We start from the raw sequence: 25,278 nt of genomic DNA on the forward strand, positions 1-25,278 counted from the left end.
GGAACTTTCTTTGAGTTTTCCACAAATTTCGCGAAGTTTGTTGCACGAAATCATCAGCGAAAAGCTTGGTTACCACAAGTTTTGTGCAAGATGGAAGGCAAGAAGAGGTAACGAAGTGGTTGAAGGCGCAGGCGGCCGAATTTTTCGACGAAGGAATTTCCAAGCTCGTACATCGCTACGATAAATGCCTTAATTTGTATGGTGACTATGTAGAAAAGTAGTATTTGAGTGTGGCTTTCATCTGTATATAATAAAATTTGTTTCCTATACTTTGTTTATTTTTTTATTCCAAAACGTAATCTACTTTCTGGATAGCCCTCGTAGTTTTGAATCAGTATTATTGCTTCCATCCATAGAGAGGCAGAACGGAGCTGTTTTAATGCAATCAATAACTGAAAATTTATTTCTTAAACCCATCTCTTTAACAATTGCCCCTGTTTTTGTCCTTGCAATTGATTTTGATCCTATGCATTCAGTGGCAGGTTGTGCTCCAGTAAAAAGGCAAAGAACAGACATTCTGCATTAATAACTTCTTGGTCCTTTGTTTCCGAAGAAAAATATAAAGTTCTCAAAAGAACTCACGTTGTCAAAGTGTTTTTGTGTACACATATGATTGAGAACATCCGCCCTTCCACCATGCGAAATCAAAAAATCGCAACGACAGACGGTACACATTGCAAATTTAATTACATTTCTTGAGAATATAATGGAAGGAATGTGTACTATTTTTGAAACATACAGGAGTATTTCAAATTTTTTGCAGACACAACAAAAAAAGATAATTTCTAAACTATTTCTCGAAGGCACGTGTACTAACACAACTCAGAACAAGATGAACGAAATAACTAACGAACATCCAAATAACAGCCTTGAGCTTGCTTTGTGCTCGCTCATTGGCTAATATATGCCAGACGACACACAGTGGAGCTTGATGCCCATAGGAGAATGACGTTTCTGGATACGTATGCTCTCGTTCACAAAGCAGAAATTCTCATGGTTTTGTTTTAGATATAATCTAGAGAAAATTCAATTGCTTTCAGACGTCCAAAATCATTTTTTTTCTTGTTCATATAACAAAGTATTAAGCTAAGTTCCATAAAAATCATGAGAAATTTTAAGAATAAGAAAAAGTCGGGAGAAATATATTGTAAATCGGGTTGGCGGGAGAGCGGTTGAAAATCGGGAGTCTCCCGCCTAAATCGGGAGAGTTGGCATCTCTGTAATAGTACTTAACAGGGCCGGCGGAAGCAGGCTTTGCAAGGCCTTCTTTGTAGGCGGGCGCCGACCAGCCGACGACACAGAGCTCTCTCTCTCTTTTTTTTTTTAATGTAAAAGAATGTGCTTTTTACCAAGGAAGAAAAATAAATGTACCTTGAATGCTACACAGGACAGTGACCATGGGTGTTTGCGACCCCCCCACACCTTTCCTCTCCAGACCATCCATCAATCGTTCGGTACAGTGTCACACAAAAAAGTTCGAGTTTCAAAAGCGGTAAAGAAATGTAGGTAATACCGTACTTACACCAACTGCACACGTAAGACACTGTGCCCAACTTAAAATAACTCTTCTCTGCACTTAGTAGCATATGAAGGTCATTTTCCATGTGTCCAGAAAGCGCGTGTTATGTATCATCTACACATTCCTTCTTTGTATTTATTAAGCATTTGGTGAAGAAAAATATCAATGCAGAATAACCTTACTACTACTGGAAAAGAAAAATCCATTTGATGATGTATGTGCTTTTTTTATTTTACTTAATACACTTTCTATTTATAATTATTTAATCCATTTTATTATTTTTTTTTATTTATTTATCCTTGACACTTTGGCGTGATTTGCTTAACAGAATTAATCCTGACAGAAAACAATTGCAAGAAAAGAGTCTGAGCGTTACACTAGGCTTAAAAGCAATAAGTAATTTAAAAACATTCATTGAAGAATATAGAAGTGACATCAATTACTAGAGTATTCTTGAGAAAGCCAAGCAACTTAGTGAAGAAGTGCATGGTGAGCCGCAGTTTAAAACTGTTAAAGAAGTCCGACGAAGAAAAATGAAATGTACTTCGATTACGAGCATGCTGACAAATCCCCTCAATCTCCAGAAAAGAATTTTAGGATAAATGTCTTTTCTAGAATTTTGGCTTAGGCATCATTAAATGAAAAATTTGATGCAATGAAAAATCACTGCGATAATTTTAGTTTCTTGGGTAATTTATCAGAAATTGATAATGTAAATTTGAAAATGAAATGCTGTAAATTAGAGAAATTGTTACAGTGTGGTGACAATAAAGATATTAAAGCAGAAGAACTTCATGACGAAATAGTAGCTTCGAAATAAATTTTTACAGCCGGTATGAATGACCCATTCAATATTCTAAACTTAACTGTGTCAAATAATTGGTGCTTTCCGAACTTGAAGGTCATATTGAGAATACTACTTAGCATTCCTGCTAGTGTTTCTAGTATGAAATCTATTAAGAGATAGATGCAAAAGAAATTATAGAAAAAAATTGTAAATATGAAATGCAAAAAAATTAATTTTTCTCGATAAATTGTTACAAAAAATTTTCTTCTCCTATATAAAAATTTAAAAAAGGGTTGACTTCGGCTATTTTGCTGGCTGGCGCCCGATAGCCTTGCGCCGGCGCTGGTACTTAATGATTCAGATTATAGGCCAGTCACCATGTGAAGCGAAATCTCACAAAATCTGGAAGCTTCCATTTTATTGAAATTACACTAAGTTGCGAAAACTGTTAAGGTTTAGGGTTACAGCATATAGCATTAAACCAGGCTTTTTTAATATTTGTCATTTCACTGTGCTTCTCATAGATAACTTTGTGAGTCAAATGGCTGGCATCGAAAGAGCTGAACATATGGACTTTGCTTATTTGATTTGGTTCCAAGAAAAGGATGTGTATGAATGTCCTAAGTGCAAAAATAGTATGAAATTACTTGAAAGAAGAGATGTTAAAGATTTGTGTGAATGGAGGTGTAATGTGTCTGGTCCTTCAAGCACAAAAGAAGGGCAAGAAACGATTCTTGGTTTTTTGAGAGAGAGTCTGATCCTTCCAACTAACATATTTGTGGGGTGAGAAATACACGAATAAGTTTATTATGGATTAGTTGCATACGAGTGGCTACAATTTGATAGAATGGAAGATGTGTGCATGGAAGGTAAACTGGTGTTTGGAGGTACTGAAAAGGGAGCGACATTTTTTTTTCGTGTGTGATTGAAGAGTGATCAAAAGAATGCTTATCAAGAAAAGGAGGTATTGAAAGTGTAGCGAGCAAATGTTTTTTCGTGTGGTTGAAGAGTGATCGAAAGAATGCCTGTTAAAGATTATGAAGGAAAATATTTTGGACTATTGAAAGTCATATGACTGCTTTAACGTTGAGGGATTCATGCACTTTAGTGAAAAATCACAGTCTTGATTTTAAGGATCCCGCGACAGGTGTCATACTAATTCTATCCAGGGCATATGGAATGCTATCAAAAAAAAAAAAAAAAAAAAAAAATTAAAGGGTACTGATGGGTACAGGTAAAAGATGAATTTGATTCCCACCTGGCTGAGTAGATGTAGCGAAGAAAGTAGGTGCATTTATCTGCAAGCAATCATTCCTTAGAATTTTTAAGAGCTATACATTTGTTTATATGCACAATTATCAAATGTGTAATTGGAAAAGGTAAGATTCTTTTTATTACTTTTTCATAGACTTGTTAAACTTTCTGAGTTAACAGAGATTTAAGTATAAATCATAATCAAAGTAATTCTCATTAGATGCAAGTACATTATATGTGATTAAGCACGTGGTTGAAATGAGCATGCCATTTTGAATTTTATCTTCATTGTATTGTTACATTTTAGCATAGATATGAACAAATATAGTTTTCTACTGTTTATTATAAATCAAAATTTGTTGTAAGAATATAAATCACATAGCTAAAACTGTTTAACCATAGCTTTTTTTAAATATTTTATCTTTGTTTTTCCTCTGCATTTTTTAAAGTTTTAGCTTATATGTGAATTAATATGTTTTCTCATAATTTATTGCAGATTTACTGCTTATTACAGTTTCTTTAATTTGGTGATAAAACATTTTACACCCTTTTGCTACTGTTTTAAAAATTTCCGATATATATTAAGAACATTCTTAATATTACTGATCCCTTACTTAATATTACATACATAATTATTAACTTTTCGTAATACTCTTTCAAAATACTTTTTCGTTGTTTTTCTCAAACTTGTTTCAGATATGAGTTCTTTGCATGTTTACAAGTTTCATTCAAAATTGCAACTATCTAACATGGCAAGTTAATGAGTTAGTGAAATTTAAAACGCACAAAACTTACCCATTCGGTGAATTGGCGATTTTTCGAAAACGCGCCCATAATCTCCAGTTTTGCCCAAATATCTAGTCTTGCTATTCATTCTAACTTTCATAACTAATAATCACAACTACACAAAATATATCTGTATTTAACAGCATAAAATTTAATTGTATATTTATATATAATTATCATACATACCCTTATTCTTACACACATCTTCTTATGAGTAGCTTTGACCTTCAGATTTGTTATGCGAGCTGAAGACAAATAATTCAAAATGTATTAATGATTACATTAAAAAAAAAAGGAACACAGAAAAATGTTATTTATTACATCAAATTAATTTCACTAAAAAACATGTTTTAGTTAAATCACACCACTGTCATTATTTACCACATATACGTAATGTACTTCTAAACTACGATTATCAACTGTTTAGCCTTACTACTTCTACAGTCATGAAATTTATCGCCATAATTTATCATATTGTTATGAAATGCCCAGCTGCAGTAAGATAGCTTCCCCACAAATTGAGGGTTATAGTTGCCAGAAATGGCAAGGCTGCCAAATTTGGTGACATATCAGCGATATGCCATTAATGGACCGAGAACATTCAGAATGAATTTTAACCAGTTTTCTTGAGAATGTTCTCGAAGGCAGGTCAAAAGCTATAAATACCCTGCCTGTATGCAGAGTAGCAGTTTAGCATGGAAGAGTACCTTGATTTCAGTAGCAGACAGTATCTAGCATGCATGCTTTAAAAGTAATTTTTTCCTATCTATTAGATTCCCGTATGCCACTTTCAACACCTATAGGTTGGACAATCACACCGTGGTCAATGACATAACATTGATTGGCCTTATGTTAGTGTTAGCCAGTACCATACTGTAGCCTTTTAGTGGTTGTGGGGGTTAGGATTTTTCTGTCGGACACCAACAATAAATAAAGCCCCAAGACATATTTATTTGGAGTGGGATGCTCACACTGGTTTTCTTCTTTTGTTGGCATAGCAGCAGGAAAGAAAGGGACCATGGAAATTCTGTTAACATAGCAAATTGCATTTTCAGATCTGAAGCAGCCTTTTATTTTATTGCATCTGTTATTAAGGCTTATCAAAACTACAGTTTTAGTAAATTATAATGCCTCCATTTTACACTTTTCTCAAAACTGCAGATCCATCACAGCGAAATGAGCACACTAATTCTGATGGATATCCGAATTTTGCTTGTACTGAAATGCAGATATAAAATAACTACGTTAAAATTGATGTTGGGGAGGGGGAACATGTAGAATTCTAGAAATATTTTAATATCCGGTGTGTGTGTGTCAAAGATACTGACAGGATGTGCCTGCAGATATTTTTCTAAAGGCTTGGCATAAATTTACATCCAGATAAGAAATTTCATGATGATGAGTGTTACAAACCTAAGGATTTTTGGATAACACCAAGGAAAAACTAATTTTCCAATTCATGGAATATCAGAAGAAATATTAAATGAGGATGATGTAACTAGGTCTTACATTGCATAGATGATGAATGCCTCAGTCATCAATTAACAGATCTATGAATATCTGTATCTTCGTCAAATATAATTGTAATAATTCATTTGTAATATATCTTCGTCATTCATTTTCAATGTTATTAAAAATATATTGTATACATATACATTTTAAATAACACTGAAAATGAAAGATGAAAGAAATAATACATGCTATAAGCAACAGCAAAGAAATAACTTTAATTTACAATAGATCAAAATGATATTTAAGATTTTGGGCCAAATTTTGCAAAATGCAAGTATTTATCAGACAACTATGAAATTTTAAGAGTATGTTACTGAAAGAATAAGAATGAAATTAAGTGGTAAGTGCCCAGTCATCTCTAGAGGCCACATCCTTTTCAATAACAAACACACAAACTAATTTTGGGAACTACATGGCCTGATTATTCTTGAAAAACCATGCCACAAACAAATGGCTCATGATGAAGCTTGTTTTTAAACATTTTTAGTACAATCATTTGCATGCTTATTTCTGAACCGTAATACCAAATTTCCAAATTGGGTGCTTTTTTAAAAAGAATTCTTTCATCAAAATAATAATTTTGCCCCAGAAAATTTGCAGACTTCAAAAAGGTTTAAAAACAACTGAAACTATAATAAAGTTTGAAGAAACAGTATCATTGTCCATGCAAATTACAAGAGGATGGAAATGTATTTATGTACAGGTATAGATAAAGTGACCACACGTCCCGATTTTGGTGGGACAGTCCTGCGTCCCGCCGATTTTTAAAAATGTCCCGCTTTTTAGAAAACATTCGCATTTCTTACTTTAAAGGTACTGTAAAAATATACTACCTATTATTTATTAATTATTATAGTAATTATAAAGAAATAAAAATACATAAATAAAAAAAAAAACACATAAAATGGATGCACAGTACACTAAATTAGGCAATGTAATAAGTTAGATTTACTTGCTGGTGTTCTATCATTTTCATTACGGCTCGTCAAGGAATATGTATTGTTAAAGGAACAGCTAGCATTAGCTGAAGGGCTAGTTGCTTTCCACACTATAAATCACAATCAAAGTTTCAGATCGATTGTATGTCGCAAATGATCAAAACATTGTACGACAAAAAATTTGCATGTGCAAGGACAAATGTTGAAGCAATTATTTGTAATGTTTATTCACTATATTTGTTTTCACAATTGCAGAAAGAATTAGATAAATGCACTTTTATATCCATATATTATGATGGTTCCAAGCACAAAGATTTAAAATTATTTCCCACAATTGTTAGACCTTTTTGATTCAGAAACAGAAATTAAAATTAGAATATTAGATTTTGTTTCATTGCCGAGTGAAACTTCATAAATAATTTTTGATTCAATAAGTACTATTTTAAATTGAGTAATTTGAACAATAAAATTATTGCCTATTATAAGGATAACACTAACGCAAATTTTAGTGGAAATGCTAGAAGAGGCATCAATAACGTTTTTACAAAACTTATCAAACATTTAAACAAAAACATTATTGGAGTAGGTTGTGCAGCGCACGTTCTACACAGTATTATACAAACAGCATCTGACTTACTTTCAGTGGATGTTGAAAATATTATTTAAAAAATTTACTCGTATTTATATATACTGTGCGTGTCAAAAGTTTGAAGGATTATTGTGAAAATGCAGAAATCGAATACAAAAGAATTATTGATTACAGCAAAACGTGATGGCTAGCTCTTTTACCAGCTGTAGAAAATATTTTTTAAATATAAGAACCATTAAAATCATACTTTTTATCACAAGATAAATGTCCAAGAATATTGCAGCTCTTTTTTGAAAATGACACATCACAAATTTAGCTTCAGTTCATTCACGACCAAGCTACATTATTTCACAATGCTGTGAAAACTATTGAAGGGGACAAAATTTCAATTACAGAAGTGTCAAATTAAATTAATAATTTAAAAACAAAATTGTGAGAAAGAATTGATAATGATTACGTTCCTTTAGTTATTCGAAAGGACATCACTAGGTTGGAAGAACAAGGTGCCATTAAACAACTTGATTTTCTGAAAAAGTCAGAAATTTTTATAATAACTGCTTGGAATATCTTGGAATATTGATGAAGAATGGTCAGTTCAATTTGAGGATATTAAAAATTTTCATTGGGTGACATTAAAAAAAAAAAGGAGGTTTTTTGGGAATATGTGGAAAAATCTTTTTAATAAACAGTCAAAAGTTGTTAATCCGGACTCGTCGGGACTTCAGCGATTCCGGATTATAGATCATCAGTTTAAATCTGGTAAGATGGCATGCAGAAATTCTAAAATTAAAAATATGAATAATTTATGAAATAAAGAACAATTATGATCTAAAGGGTATCAAAATTTACAAAAAAAAGTTTAATATTTATTTGTTTACTTTATTAAACAATTCTTTCAATGTAAGTTGTTTAAGTTGCTTCGTTTTTTATGTGATAATACTTTCTCTTTAATTCTATAAACAGACAAAATTTCTTGTTCAGTTACAAAGTTCCGCTGTTCAAGTCCTATAATTGCTGCGTCGAGAATACCCACTAATTTGTCAATCGAAATTTTTTCGTTTTCAATAGCCTCTGTCTCACTTTCTTCGCTATCGGAAGCGAATTATAATGACGAGGAATTTGATTTAAATCATATCAAACACGGAGTACATCGAGATGAAATACTACATTTAGTAAGGAATTATAAGCTAAATTAAATAAAAACATCTAGCTTGAAGATAAGGATAGTGCTGACAGATCAACTTCCAGTTCATTGCGCGCCGCGACGTCCTCCCCCACACACGCAGAGCAGCGTGAAATTGATAAACAGAGTTTGGAATGGTTAGATAAACAAAGGACATGCTGTTATCCATTTTTTCCAGCAATTCCACTTTTTGTTTAATGGACTTCGAAACATACTTTCGCTTTGTAGATCCTTTACACATTAGTAAATATATATCAGAAATTCTATTTGACATAATCAAAAGCTCAAGCTGACTTTTATAAAATTGCTCTAACAGTCTGCAAAAAATAATAAGCCGGATCCAATTCGAAGGTTAAGGAACAACGCAATCTGCAACATTAACTGAATTAGATAATTTTAGCTTAGTTTATACCGTCCATTATACATTAAAGGCGCATTCGCAAACGTATTTTGCGCATGCGCACACGCATATTCGCAGCCGTAAAGGTCTTACGCGCATGCGTCGCGCAGAATGTTTGTAGCTTTGAGGTCCGGATTATAGATCATTCCGGATTATGGGTGTCTGAATTAACAACTTTTGACTGTATTAGTAACCATTTTCTGAAAAAATAATATTTGTTAAAATGATCTTTTTGATTAGGTGCCATTGGTAAAAAGATACGTTACTAAAGAAAAAATTAAATGCTGGTTGTCTGCAAATGTGGAAACAACAAAAAATGGACGGAGTTTATTCCTTCATTTTAAACAGAATAATATTCCTTATGAAAATATTTTGAAAATTGTAGAACACGGGCTCTCCCTTTCATTAATAAATGCAGGAACAGAACGTGTTTTTCTAGTATAAAAAAATTATGGACTAATGAAAAAACACAGTTGAGCATTAAAACTTTAAAATCTGTATTAAGCGTAAAATATAATTTGACCAATTTATGTGAGAAATTTCACGACATTTTAATAAATGATACGAATCTATTACAAAGTATTCACTCGATAAAAAATATAACTGTGAAAGAAAATCATAATTTTTTTAAATAAATTTTTAAATGAATTAAAAAACATAATATTCAAATTATAGTTTTTACAAATATTTTTATAGTCACTAATAGTTAATAATAAATATATTTTTGTATATTTATAGACAAATATATGAATGTATACAATAAAATATTTTTTTTTGAATTATTGGTCTGCTTTCATAACTAACTTTGTCTCAATGAAAATGTGGTCACTTTAGGTAAAGAGCACTGGACAAAAGCAGAAGTGGCTCCAAGGCCAACACATGTGTCTGGTGTATCATATAAGCAGTTAGATGTCAGAGTTAAAAAAAATTTCTAGAATATCCTCAATCATTATCCAGGCAAACTGCCCAAATTGTCCTACATACTGATCACAGTTTTCAGCATCTTTATTCATGGATTTTTTTTAGAAAGCTTGCTCTTATGTATTACATACCAATCTGGCTCTAGCGTAGAATTGGGTGCCCCTTCGACTAGCGACAAATTTTTGTAAAATTTTGGCGATGAAATCTCATTTCTGGTTACCATGATAGTTTAACTTTGCTTTAGCCTCCTGATTTTTTTAAAAATAAAAGTAGATTCATGTGTACATGGTCAAATTCAAAGCAGTGCGCAATGCCTAGTTTGTGCAATTATGGGATTTTTTTAAAGTGAAAACAGATTGATGTGTACATGGACACAGAGTTTATGCAATTCTTTGATTTCTTATTTTGGTTTTATGTAGCGGCCATCTTGAAATTGTGTCTTACTGGTGCTGATCTTGGCGTCAAAAAAGAATCGCCAAAAAACAAGGGGCACCCAATTGTAAACTTTTACCAATAATCTCTAACAGCAAATAATGATACGCTTTGTTGTTGGAGAATTCTATTATTCTGACATGGCATGCAAATCAGGATCATGAAACAGTCTTTATGCAAGTTAGTGCTCATTCACACTTAAACTAATCAGAAGTCTTGTTTTTTTTTTTTTTTTTTTTTTTTTTTCAAATGAGAGTGTTATCAGTTGACAATTACCTAATACTTCATTAGCTTAGTCCCCGGACTTGATTTCATTTCACTTTTGCTTCTAAGGCTACCTGAAAGACCTGATTTCTTATGACAACATATCACCTTTGCAAGGTCTAATATATTTTACCCCATGTATAAAATTCAAGACATGCACCATGCTTGACTGTTTTGCTTTGATTACACAAATCAACATTGTAGTCTAATGTAAAATTTTGCATATAGCAGTAAATGTATCCTCTAGAGATAAATTTTGAAGCTACTTTCTTTCCCATTGTTTCATTAAAATGCTCCAAAAATTTCAGAGTTTTATGATGAATGCTTACGACTGTAATGAAATCAGAACAGAACTTCAAAGATAGACATGAAATCAATATATATTTGTAAATATAATTAATGACAATACAATAAAATATATATGGAATACAAAACTACAAAAATATTATATTGTAGCAGAAATATTTACCATGATTTTGTTGAGAATAACGATATGAATGCGGTGAATTATTACATGTCTCTCTTTCACATACACCTACAGATGTTACTCCAACAGGAGGAAAAATAAGACCAGTCATACATGACTCTTCATACTATAAAAATTCAAATAAAAATTTTAGTGAAATAAATTTTGTGACAATTATCAGAATATTAAATAAAATGGCAGAATAAATTAAATAAGAATTTATAAAAAAAAGTAAAATTCACAGATTTGTTCCATTTGATAGGCCTTTGAAGCTAAGGATTAAAACTATGAAAAAGCCCATAGTTGAAAAGTTTAAAATGGTGAAAAATTTAAATCTGGTAAAGTGTTATTTAACAAAAATAATTTTATTACATATAAATATCATATATTTAATGAAATACTAATTACAAACTCTGCAATACAGAAATAAAAAGCAAATAGAACTGCTTCTTTAACTTTCTATTGTGATAATGCAAGGTAAGAGCTCTGAGGGCAGTCGAAAAAAAAATCTGATTATCTATATCCCCACTGAAAAGCTGTGAAAAAGCATTGACAGAGTAATGCACGACATTGCCAAAAAGTATTTATTCAGCAATCCAGTTACGCATGTAGAAGCTTTCCATCTCTGCAGCTATTTTTATCATTGCGACTTCAGATTGTGATCCCTCCTATGGGAATTTCAGCGTTTCAGCATAGTGGTGGTATGCATACTGCATCTTTTGTCAAAATCTTGAACTTCAATTTCTGCACACACTGAACAAAATGTAGCTAGCTTAAAGACACCAAGTGTCTTCCTTCTGATTTCAAGATTTTGTTGCCAAGGTTCTGCACAGGGTTCAGTTTGTGAAAATTACTAAATATTTTTTAGCAACAATAGATCACCATGCATATGAGAACTACATTGCAAAAAATTAAAAGTGTGCATGCTTTCGATGAAAAAAGAATAATGTCAAAAAAAAAATCAGCACTGGATACATTGTTGAAATGGATGAAAAGATACACAACAAATGTCTCTCTCCAGTCATCAGCAACTTTTCAATTTTGAATGCAGATAATAAGAAAGTACCCTAATATATTTGCTTGAATACATAATAACATTAATACTGAATGTACCCTCGTTCAGTATTAATCCAGGTTTAGGACTTTGTCAAAAATTTCAATTAGGAACATTTATTACGCATGCCAAAACCATCATTACACCTTTTCATACAGGCTAGTTATTAGAAAACTTGTCTTATATACAAACCCCTCGTGGCCTATCTACTCAATCAATCAATATGAAAATTCAGACATTATTTGAAAGTATTCACTCGAGATTCTGATGATTTAAAACTGTACAGCTCTCACAGTTATGGTGAGAGAGAACGAAATTTTGAAATTTTCTGAGTGGCAACATTAATTTTTTCTTCCCCCTGCACAAATTAACCAATGCACTGACAAACCATAAATGGCATTCGAAGGATACAAATATGATAAAAACTGCTGCCTAAAACATTTGCAAAAAGCATCATAAAGGACACTGATAACACAGTAGGGGCACTGATGCACTTTCATAATTCACAGGGACAGACCGTAAAATCACTAATCACAGGGCACCATGATCAAAGCAATGCTTGTGAAAAACCTTTAATAAGCAGAGTGGGAAGCTTGCTTCTTCAAACAGATGCTAGAACATGCTAAAAGGATAACACTTATATGGAAAAAATGAGGTGAACGGTTAAAGCTGTTTTATCTGAACAGGAAAAATGCTGCCAAAGCAGCAATCGGTGAAATGATAAGCCCATCTTCTGTAAAAACTTTACATAATTTGATACAAAAATTTGAAGAAACTGAATACGTTGTTGTGGAAGTTACAATTACTACAGGTCCATTGATTGCATACTGCAAGGAGTATTGCTTGCAGTTTGGTTGAATGGTACAACACAGTCCTCAAGCTTCTGTGCTCTGTTCTGCAGATGTTTCCTTATCGATTCCAGTGCGTCTAAATGTTATAACCTGGAGACGAGATACAGCACATATAATTTGCAAATTTCTTCCTTATCAGATATGATGAAGATACCAGGTGATCGCTGCAGATATTATGGACACGCTAATTCAAAGAACTGCATTCACAAGGCTCACGAAAATCCTTGCAAAGTGGCACCAGCGCCTTTACATGAAGCTCCAATCACTTATGACTGTGTGGTGCAGCATTGCATGGACATTTGTTCTTGGTCCGCATTTCTTTGAAGAGGTCACTTCCATAGGTCTGAAAATGTGCTCTATCGCAAGTGCTCAGCATACAACACTGTTGCAGAGATAAAATTCCACAATTTCTTGCAGTGTTGCAATCACTACGATCTCCTGACCTAACTCCAATGGATTTCTGGTTCTGGTGTTACTGAATGCAAGGCATGCACATTAAATCCATGAGATTTGCAAGAAATGAAAAATACCATAAAACATGAAATTATACAGATTTCTCCAGCAATGTTGTGTTCGTCATTGTTGACAACAATCTCCCGCATGCAACGTATTATCGTCTGCAAAGGTGGGTACACTGAAAACTCACAATTCCAATGAGTTTTTTTCTTCCCTCTTCCATCTTAAGTTGTCATTGGTCGAATACAATGATCTTTCATTCAAATGTTTTGTGGTGCCAATTTTTATCATATGCGTATTGTGCGAATTCCTTCAATGTGCTGACCAATTTTTGCAGGTAAAAAGAAGGGTGTTGCCATTTGAAAATTTTTTCACTATAACCATAATTGTGATAGCTCTACCATTTTATATCATCACAATCTTCAGTGCATACCTTCAAATAACAGTAGCCAAAATTTCATTTCAATTGGTTGAACTAACAGGCCACTAGTGGTTCATATATTGAAGAAGGTTTTTATATGACCACCTTGTATATCGTACTCTTTATTACTTAAATATTTAAATAGAGATTGAAAAATGAGACAAATATTAAAAGATTACAATAGCACATTTAAAAAATTTAAGCTACAATATTGCTTTTTAAAGGCAGCCGAGATAAGATGAAAATATAAAAGACCACAGCTCATTGTAAATAATAAAAATTTTTGGATTTAACTAATACTGTATTCCCCCCCCCAGCTTTTCAGTCCCACGTTCTGAAAATTTTTAAAATATTCACAGAATTTCCATCTTTTAAATGCATTCAGAGAACAAACTCCCCTAAACTTTAAAATGGATTCATACACACTGTGACTGTTTTCATCTTACTAAAAAAGACAAATCCTTGAAAATTACCTGTAAAGGTCATGCCAAACCATTCATTTTAACTGTTGAACTATAAGCCAGCCTAAACAAGAAGAGGCCAATCACAGCAAAGCAAAGAAAAATGACATTCAGACCAAGATTTTGCTTGCAAATTTGAAGGCATCTTATTAGGTACTGTAATGTTATGTAACTGTGTATTCTAATTGGGTGTACATTTCTTTTAATGAAATAATATTGTGACAGTTATCTGTAGTTTATCTACGACCATTTATTTTTGTTATGCTTTTACTCTAACCACATTCTTCAAAAATTAAATTATTCACATAATTTTTTCCCTCGATTTTCAGGTCATAAAATCAATAAAATATAAGCTGGGGAAATACAGTATATTACCATGATGGGAAAGGCTATTATTTACACACTTAAAATCTATTAATTTCCATCATACTACCAATTTCCTTAATACAGATTTATCACAAAAATTAAAACTTGCAGTAATTACCTTCTTAATCTAAGTTTATTGCTAGGCTAGAAGCAGTAGTTCTATACATTATCTTATACAGGGATTACGAATTATAATAATTCTTTTCTAAACTCAATTTTAAATAAAATTTCCAATTCAAGTTATTTTACCCTTCATAGCTGGCAAGTTTACAAAGCAGACGACATATAAAAAAGGATACGCACAAAATGAAATGTGGTTCTAACTGTATTTTTATATGTCGCGAATATTTTATAAAACTGTAATAAAATTTCAGTGAGCTACACATTAAGTACAAATGAAATACTACAACACAGGTAAACTAACAGAAATCCGGTGCATTACGAAATCCATTCAATACAATTCAAATAAGTTTCAAAAAGCATGACTAAATATTTGCTTTCAAGACACTCTTTATTTCCAATATTAAACCTTACTTGGTATTATGATTGAAACACGACACGTTGTTTGTGAATTTAAATGGCTACTTCACTTAGTACGCCATCTCATTTTTAACATTAAACGTTTTATTATTTAAACTGAAGGTTTCATAGATCTAATAATTTGTTTTTGGCTAATTTAAACGCCTACCTCATATTTAGTCCTTGGATTAATTTCCCTAGCATAACTTTCCAAAGAAATACTCAAATCACTAAGGTAAGTTTGCTGTATAAACGTAAACGCTGGATGATGTTGAGCAAGCGTTAAAATGAGTAAATATTGTTCTACAACTTTAGGATCTGCAAAAATTCCTGAAGATGCTAAGTTTTCAATTTTTATTTCTTCTGATAAAATCTTGAACAACTCTTTTGCACAAATCATATTAGAAGAATTAAGTAGGCTTAAAGTAATAATTAGCTTGCTTCTCGAAGTAGGGTCACTAATGTTCCGGATATTCGAAATTTCTGCTAAGTTATTTGCTTTTATTTCTTCATCTCTAATAGCGTAGAAATCTCGCCTCCCTATATCTTCTAAACACGTCCCATAAAATCTTAACTCCAGAGGGTAACACATGTTGAGAAATCCACACATTGCCTCGATACGTTTCGATCCCTTGAGATTCTGAAACCACAAAAATACCTCCTCTTTGCAAACCATGGTTCATTACAAATACTTCTAGTCACATAAACGTAAAATAACAAAATCCAGATAAATTACAGAAATGGCGTTCGCGAACTAAAACCACACCGCCATTACACTGTAACTGTGACAGCATCCGGGAATCTTATTTCCAATGGCTGAGTCAAAAATTCTTTTTAAGACCTTTTTTTTTTTTTTTTTTTTTTTTTTTTTCTCCCACTTCTAAATATGGAATAAGTTCTTCTTCACTGACATTTTAAACAACTCTTCTAATATTTCATATAGCTTTTTTTTTCTTAATTTTCAGCATCAACATGAAACAATAATTCCCTTTTAGAATATTATATGTCATCAACAACGCAAACGTTAGGAAACTGCACGTCTTAGGTGTTTGAGAAGCAGCCAATATTAAAATTTGCCAGTTCTAAATTATCCATTAAAAAGTTGAGTCTTAAGGTTTAATTAACACTCTTTCTTATAAAACAAGTTTAAAATAACTTTGATTACTCTAAGAAATGATTTTAAGTTAAACCATGAGAAAGAACTTAGAAGCATTAGAAATATGCCTGATTTAAAAATTTCCTTTCCTACTTTTAGTTTTTCATAAAATACCACTCGGAAAAATTTCATAGATGGTTATTTCCCTTTCTCAAGGAAAGTCCAAGACAAAAAAAAATTTGCAACAAGAGTTTCAGAAAGCGAAACATAATAAGCATATGAATAAACATATGATTGCAATTATTGGCAAATTTAAAATATCAGTTTCTCTATTAGTATAATTTTATTTTACAACAATAACAAAAAAAGCTATAATTTTGAAAAACCCTCAGTAGATTAAAAATTACGAGCAGTATCGAGAATTTTGATAATAGGAATAAGATTGATGGAAATTGCCCGTATCGCCTTTGCCCCTAGTAGAGTTATCAACGAGATAACCCCATCAGATTGATGGAAATTGCCCGTATCCGCCTTTGCCCCTAGTAGAGTTACAACGGGATAACCTTAAAACCTCCACGCTCATAAACAGCAGAACAAGCATCATGTTTCTTTTGAAATATCTTAATAAAGTTAATTACTAGAAAATTTAAACTTTTTCTCTAGACTTGAGAGATGTAACAGTAATGCCAACAAATAATACATTATTACAAACTTTATGAAAAAAAAATAAAACACAAGCTACTTACATCTACAAAAAGAATAAAATAGCAAAAAAATATCGCAATTTAAATTATAAATAAAACAGGCAGAAAATTTTGTACTCATACAATATATCTGTACATTTCACTTATAGATACATATTTTACGAAATATGACAATCTTAACTTGGTCACTACATTTTTACATAGATCATTTAAAGTATTGATATTAACAATATTAGGAACATATCTCTACACAATATTTCGCATAGAGGAACAACTAAATAACAGGTGCTGTAAACTGGCATTTCTTAAGCACAAGGGAGACATAGTTTTTAACCGAGAAACTTTTATAGCAAGAGGGAAAATGTCTATGATGTGTCAAGTCTTGTTCAAGGTATTTGTTGCATATACATCTTTTCTGGCTTATTGTTGAAATTATATTATAAGTGAACCTTCATTTAGAATCAAGGTCATTCCACCTTGCCTGCTATGAAGCCACACTTCTTTCTTCCAGCAAAGATTTCAGGCAATCAAGAGAAGTTTTAGTTCAAAATCTATGACTTGACTTTCAGTGGCAGATTTTGCCAATCTATCAGCAAGTTCATTATCGATATTGCCGATATGGCGTTTTGTCCAAAAGTGTTTAACATCTCTAAAAGAGCCAAGAAAGATAACCCTGTCTGTTATCTAACTCATTAAACTGCTGCTCGAGTGAAAGTCTGCAATTGACATGATAGCACTTTAATCATTATAGATAGGCAATCATTATAGATATCTACTGGCTCTTGTATGAAATTTGAAATAAGCCAATACAGGGCCTACCATAAAGAAGGGGTGGGGATTAAGTCTATCGCGATCGACCGGTGGACCACCAAGACATTTTTGGATGATTGCCTTTACTAAGACATAAGACGCGTCTAAATTACAACGCAATCATCAACATTAACTGAAATAGATAATTAGATAATTTTAGCTTATACGTCCATTATACATACTAAAAGTAACATATCTATGGAACAGGGACGCCAGCTAGACCGGAGGATGGCTTTTCACAATCAGTGCGACTAAAAGTAACATATCTATGGAACAGGGACGCCAGCTAGACCGGAGGATGGCTTTTCACAATCAGTGCGACTTTGTTTACTTGGAAACGATTCGGCCTTACCTTACCTTATTTTCCCGGCTTAGGCAGCCTTTAGTAGCTTCTACTGCTTTCACTGCCAAACTTGGTTAATTGCCCTTACGGCTTGGTCTTATTAATAATACATGGGAGATACTTCCCGCCTAAAAAGGCGAAGCTAAAAAGTACTTATGTACTTGAAATCTAAACGGAATTTTGACAATCATCTGGTGAAAGCCGTAACGATTCGGTGAATGGGTAGACGCAACAGTCGGTCACAAAAGTATTCGAACACCGGCACTCAATCAGAAATTCATTATTTGGGATATCAAAATGAACGTTGGATCTTTTCATTTTGACCGATAAAAACCAATCATTACAAAAAGTCGCTTCCTATTGGATAAAGTTTCGTAAAAATTCCATCGAATCTTGGAAAAGTCTCTCTTAATCATAATATCTCTTATAATCATTTTATTTTAAATGGACCTTGCTCTTTTTTAAGTGGGAAAATGTTAAGCGAATCTTGAAAAAAAAAAAAAAAAAAAAAAAGTGGATGAACTCTTTATTTCTTTAAGTGGAAAAACCTTAAGAGAATCTTGGAAAATAAATACAGTCAAAAGTCGTTAATCCGGACTCGTCGGGACTTCGGCGATTCCGGATTATCGATTTTTCCGGATTATAGATCATCAGTTTAAATCTCGTAAGATGGCATGCAGAAGTTCTAAAATTAAAAATATGAAACCGTAATTTATGAAATAAAGAACAATTATGATCTAAAGGGTATCAAAATTTGCAAAAAGAAAAAGCTTAATATTTATTTGTTTACTTTATTAAACATTTCTTTCAATGTAAGTTGTTTAAGTTTTGCTTCGTTTCATGTGATAATTTCTCTTTAATTCTATTAAACAGACATAATTTCTTGTTCAGTTACAAAGTTCCGCCGTTCATGTCCTATAATTGCTGTGTCAAGAACACCGACTAATTTGTCAATCGAAATTTTTTTGTTTTCAATAACCTCTGTCACGTTTCTTCGCTATCGGAAGCGAATTATAATGACGAGGAACTTGTTTTAAATCATATCAAAGACGGAGTATATCGAGATGAAATACTACATTTGGTAAGGAATTATAAGCCAAATAAAACAAAAACATCTGCGCTGAAGATAAGGATAGTGCTGACAAATCAACTTCCAATTCATTACGCGCCCGCCGCCGAGCAGCGTGAAATTGATAAACAGATTTCGGATTTCAAAACATACTTTCGCTTTAGATCCTTTACATATTAACAAATATATATCGGAAATTCTATTTGATATAATCGAAAGTTTAAGCTAACCTTTATAAAATTGCTCTTACAGTCTGCAAAAAATAATAAGCCGGATGCAATTCGAAAATTAAGGAACAACGCAATCATCAACATTAACTGAAATAGATAATTAGATAATTTTAGCTTATACGTCCATTATACATAAAATGCGCACGCTAAAACGTATTCTGCACTTGCGCACACTCATATGCGCAGTCGTAAAAGGTCTTACGCGCACGCGTGAACGCCTCTGCGCATGTGTCAATGCGGCGCATGCGCAGAAAGTTTTTAGTTTTGATGTCCGGATTATAGATCATTCCGAATTATGGGTGTCCGAATTAACGACTTTTGACTGTAGTATCTCTTTTTGAAAGACGAATCTTGGAAAAAGAAATGAAATCTCTATAATATCTCTGCTTGAAAGAATGACGCGAATCTTGAAAAAAAGGAAATGAATTCTCTAGCCTATTTTGGAAAAAATTTTGGAATTTGGAAACACGAATTTTGGAAAAAATAAACTCTCTAATAACATCTCTCTTCGAAAAAAAAATTACACGAAACTTGGAAAAAGAAATGAACTGTCTATAAACCTTTCGAGCAGAAGCTTGAAAGGTTCTCTCGCTTTTGATCTGGAAAAGGAATTTAGAAAAAATTTTCTCTTTAAATTTGAAAGATATTTCTTTGAACGTTACGAGAAATCATTACTCTCAAAAACCTTTCTCTTCTCCTTCCCCTGATGCTATTTTTTTTTAAATCCGAGATTAGTATATATATAATTGTTTTTTATTATCATACAATTTTACAATTATAAATTTACATTTTTGTTGTTTTACGGCACTTCTGATTATAATTCTGCGATAAATCCCATTGCAATTGATCTTCATATGGCGTCAATTTTTTTCAACAGTTTTGCACCAATAAATCATCAACATTAAGATTTTCATCTAAATCTCTTAAATAATACCAAATCCCTAAAGGCGTCTCATAAATGAGGAGAACTTGAAGACTTGAAGGGGCTGTTTAGAATCGGCAGGCGTCTCCATCAAATGTTTTCCCAGATGAGTTTGCAAAGGGGGTTCCATCAAATGATCCCCTGTGATCATCAAATGATGGTGAAAAAGGAACAGGGAATGGATGATGGTAAAGATGATGTAGTGCAACAATACTCTTCTGTGGACTGGTGAAAGGCAAATATTCTCCTATTTCCCTTTTCAAAGTTGAAAAAAAGAAGACCAAAAAATGGGTCTTGGAAAGAATGGATGCATTCTTTTCTTAAGCAAAGGGGCCCACTAGCGGCCGAGCGATAAAAACGCTGAACACTGGTAGTTCGGTCCGAGGTTCGAATCCCTCAAACGGGCTGGCTGCATGAGCGTTTTCGTGGTTTTCTCCATGTGTAACGTGTATAGAGCCAGTTTCCTTTAGAAAGTCCTCCACGAAGGCATCCCTCCCTTTAGGCAGATAGCCCTTGTGTGCTTTGCCATAATTAGATAATCCAATCCAATCCAATCTTAAACCTGATCGGCTAGAAAATCTCTCATAGAATATCTCACTCAGAATTTAAAAATAATCTGAAGGCTTTCAGATTTTACATTACACCCAAAGGGGCGTTCTACTAACGTTTTGTGTGTTACCTTCATTTATTAAACATCATATTCTTGCACTTAAACCATAAAATTCAGTTCAACAGCAAAATAATTTTAAAATGAGCATATCTCTAGAATTTCCAATACACAGTCTCGCGCGCTGGAGAGAATTTTTTTTCCCGTATGGTGTTGCCATTACTCGCTTTGAAATCATTGAATTTGATAATAAAAAATTCGTTAAAGTGTTACAAAATATGAAATCGATAATGAAACAAATTTCAAATTCCAAATTCGGACTTCCAGATGCCCATACTCGGGTCTGGACGTACATTATTCAAAATTTGATGCCTCTAGGTACCATTGGTTTATCATAATGGGAGAAACAAAGATACATTTATGCAGATTCTTCATTATTTAACTTCTTTAAATATAACATAAGGTTCTAATATTTGGTGTCAAGAATTTGAAAAGTGAAACGGACGTTTAAAGTTTTCTACGCAAAATGCCCAAACAAAATTAATAGTCCTTCTGGGCTAAAAGCAACGTTTAAAATGAACCTTTGATATTTATTGAAAATCCGTTCTTAGAAGGATTCAAAAAGTCTGAAATTGCAAGATTATGAAAAATAAAGAGTTTATTTTAAATGATGTCTAAAAAGACATCATTTAAATTTAAAAAAAATTATTATTATTATTTTTTTTTAAATTCTAAGTGAGATATTCTCTGAGAGATTTTTCTCCAAAAATATTTTCCCAGCCAACTTCAAAAATACTCCCTCTTTTACAACTTTGGGAAACATATGTCTTTTACATCTATCTAATTATTATGTTTTTAATGATGCGCTTTATCACTTAGAAGTTGAAAAAGTCATCGAAAACTCACTGAATCTTCTATCAAGTGGCATGAGGTCCATACAGAAAGTAGGTAACCTAAACACATCTTGTATTGAAATAACACTAGGATCATCGTAAGTGGTCTGCGATCTACATAACCATGAATATCCAAAGGTGTTAATAGTTTCATCAATCAATCAAAATTTTTACCAAGTTCATTATTTCTGGTATTGGATTGTGTTTTAGTAGGTGCTTAAACATCTTACCTTTTTTTTTTTTTCTTTTTTTTTTTTTTTGAGTTCCAAAGTTGTTACATCAACAACGTCGAAAAGTATGTATTCTTTGAAGTGAACCAATTGAAACCTTTCATGAAGACTTTATCAGGAATCCAAACTGGAGGGCCATGCTGTGTTGGATCTTTAAACACTGCGTAGTGATCTGAAGTGAAACCCGAAATGTTTATATAGGTTAAGAAAGAGTTCATTCTTAAGAAAATCTCATCTGCTGGGAAATTCTCTCAGAGAATATCTCACTTAGAAAAAAAAAAAACTACTTTTTTGTTTATTTTAAATGATATCTTTTAAGCCATTGTAAAGACATTAGGTATTATTTTTTGAAATCAGGAGGGATGAAAAATGAGCAATGCTCTTGCCGGCCCTGGAACCATGGACCTCTCGAATACGCGTCGAACGTGCTGACCACTACACCAGGAAGGCGGGAGAAATACCCTATAACTCCCTCTTTTAAAGGGTGACTGTGGATTAGAGGACCCAATCGCCAAATCCTGGTGGTGGAGAATAACCCTCCACCACCTTTTTTAGTTCGGGCACCACTGTACAGACATTAGGTATTTTTTGAAAGCTGGAGAGATAAAAAATGAGCAGTGCCCTCGCTGGCACTCGAAACACGGGCCTCTCGAATACGCGCCGAGTTTGCTGACCACTATACCATGAAGGCATGCTAGGAAGGCGGGGGTAATACCTTATACAATAATTTAAAATGAACTTTTCTCGTTTGAATTTCTATTCTAAGAGTTCTCTGAAATCCCAAGATTATCAAAGTAATATAGTTTATTTTGAATGATTTATTAAAAGTTATTCAAAATAATTTTTTTTTAAATTCTGAGATATATTCTCTCAGCTCCGAAAGATTTTGCCAGCCGACCGTTTTTTGAAGAATGGAATCATCTCTATCTATATCTAAAAATTCCCCCATTTCACTTTAGATCACTACGTACTATCCAAGATTCAATACAACATGATCTTCTCGAATCTGAATTTGCTCATAACAGAAACAGAGGTTCGCTAAAGATATTCCTTTTCAAATCTTTGCTTTCAAAACATACTGAAATGTGATAAGAAATGATTGGGTGGCTGTCGAGTTGCTTGCTGTTATGCCTCGAACTTCATTCCGTATTCTAAAGTGCTTTTTAGATCCTTGACATCCGCCATTCGCAGGGCTTTCTGCATCTCAAGATCTCGGACGCCATCAATGAAGTACTACAAGGACAGCATTTCCCTTGTTTCTGATGGGCAGCTCTAAAAAGTGAGATGAGACAACCTTTTAACATCCGGGGTGAGCTGCTAGAACGTTTCCATAGCTTCTGATGGCGAGAGTTTAACTGAAGCCTGCTATAGTGTAGGGTGGCCTGCTTTACTTTCATAATAGTTATTTTAATTTTAGAAGAAGTTTTTCCTTTCCCTTTTCGTTCCCCACCTACTTTTCCCTGCCAGAATGAGTTTTCGGGATTTCAGTTGATATAAATGAAGTAGAAACGAATATTTAAGCTGAAGTCTGAGTCACTTCAAAGAAGAGCCTAAAGGAGTGTGTTCTGCCTTTCGGCCAAGTTGTAGTTGATAGTCTAAGCTCAGTGTTATTCAACCGCATTGAGTTGTTGTTATTAAATTGAATAAGTAATGGATAATGAATAAGGAGATGCCCAATCAAAAAATAGTTCTATAAATACGGATTAAATAAGTACAGATTAAAAATAACAACAGATTAAATACGTTAAAGAAAATTCATTAAAAATTAATGTGCTCTCAAACACGTGGGCGAAGAGAGGTCTGTATATGAAACCGTAACTCGTTACGAACCTGTATTTCTGTAGGTAAAGTTTTACTGGTATGAAGAATATTTTTTGCCACATTATGTCACTCAGTCGAATCTGTTCTAACGAGAGTAATGATCATAGATTTCCATTATATGGCGTCGGATATAGGATACTATTTCTAACATGGAAATGATCATCAAATCGATGTAATGGGCAAGAAATTCATTCACAAGGATTATTGATGAGGTATAAGAAGTCATCAAGAAAGGGGATCTTGGTGATTTTATCGAAATACAATCAAAATTTTAAATTTTAAGGAAAAAATCTGAAGAATTACAGAACTTGGATAATCATATAATGGACAAAATGTTAGAAGTTAACAAGACAGAAGAGGACTTCGAAAATGAAAGATAGTCTGTTGAACATTATTTAACTAATTGTTTTAAGATTAAAAATAATTTCAGATAAAATAAATGAAAAATAAAAATAATAAAATAAAATAAAATCCGTAAGCTTTGAAATTTTATATTACGCACAAAGGGACTTTTTTTTAACGTTTTTGTGTTACCTTCGTTTATTAAATGTCACGCTCTTCGCACTTAAATTGCATGATATTCAATTCAAGAGCAATATCACAAAATATTTCAAAACAGCATATCGTTAGAATTTCCAATACACAATTTCGCGCGCTGGAGATAAAAATGTTTTTTTTTTTTTTTTTTTTTTTTTTTTTTTTTTCATTTAATGTTGTCATTTCTCGCTTTGAAATAGTTGAATCTGTTAGTAAAAAATTCGTGTGATATTATTGCGTTTCGTGTGTCGGGCGTCGAGGTTTCCATGGTTCGGGTGTAGGATGACGTTATTCAAAATTTCATAGCTCTAGGTACCGTCGTTTTTTCACAGTGATGCAGATACATTGATGCAGATTCTTCATTATTTAATTTCTTTAAATATAATGTTTGGAGTCGATGTTTGGAGGCAACAATTCGAAAAGTGAAACTGACATTTACAGTGAAACAACTCAAAATACCGTTTCGAAACTATACCCCTTCTGGGCCACCAGCCCTTTGGGTTAAAAATAAAGAAACTGATGTTGATACGTAGCAAATTCTTCTGGTAGTGTAAATATTTTGCAAAAACGAACGTTTAAACTTCCGTGAATTGAGTTCAAGAAATTTGATGGAAATATTAAAGATTAGTTGCCATTTGGGCCTTATTTAAAAAAAAAAAAAATGCAGGGAGATGATAATGTAGATCCTGCGGATAAATTCTAGTATCTTATCCTATCAACTGTGATAAATTCTTGCTCTAGAGAATTAGTAGGTAGTTGTCCTGGGACGGCAGATAATTACCCGACGGCAATATAAGCTTTAAGATTAAGATTTGGGAAAAAAAAAAAAAAAAAAAA

The 25,278-nt window shown here is 32.8% G+C and overlaps 1 protein-coding gene across 2 annotated transcripts in view; it reads right to left on the reverse strand.

The window, feature by feature from the left end:
• The window catches only part of LOC118201097 (uncharacterized), a 69,605-nt gene extending 53,608 nt beyond the window's left edge, over positions 1 to 15,997 (reverse strand). For both annotated transcript variants that reach the window (XM_035373134.2, XM_035373125.2), the window contains exons 1-3: positions 15,349 to 15,997; positions 11,055 to 11,178; positions 4,533 to 4,591 (exon numbers count right to left, since the gene is read on the reverse strand). In XM_035373134.2, coding sequence (XP_035229025.1) covers positions 4,533 to 4,591; positions 11,055 to 11,178; positions 15,349 to 15,855 — 690 coding nt within the window. In that variant the 5' untranslated portion in view covers positions 15,856 to 15,997. The remainder of the gene's footprint in view (positions 1 to 4,532; positions 4,592 to 11,054; positions 11,179 to 15,348) is intronic.
• Between the last annotated feature and the right edge of the window lie 9,281 nt (positions 15,998 to 25,278).

The sequence above is a fragment of the Stegodyphus dumicola genome, chromosome 10 (assembly GCF_044657685.1).
Source record: "Stegodyphus dumicola isolate Sdum_Otavi_A_Nest chromosome 10, ASM4465768v1".
Lineage (NCBI taxonomy): Eukaryota > Metazoa > Arthropoda > Arachnida > Araneae > Eresidae > Stegodyphus > Stegodyphus dumicola.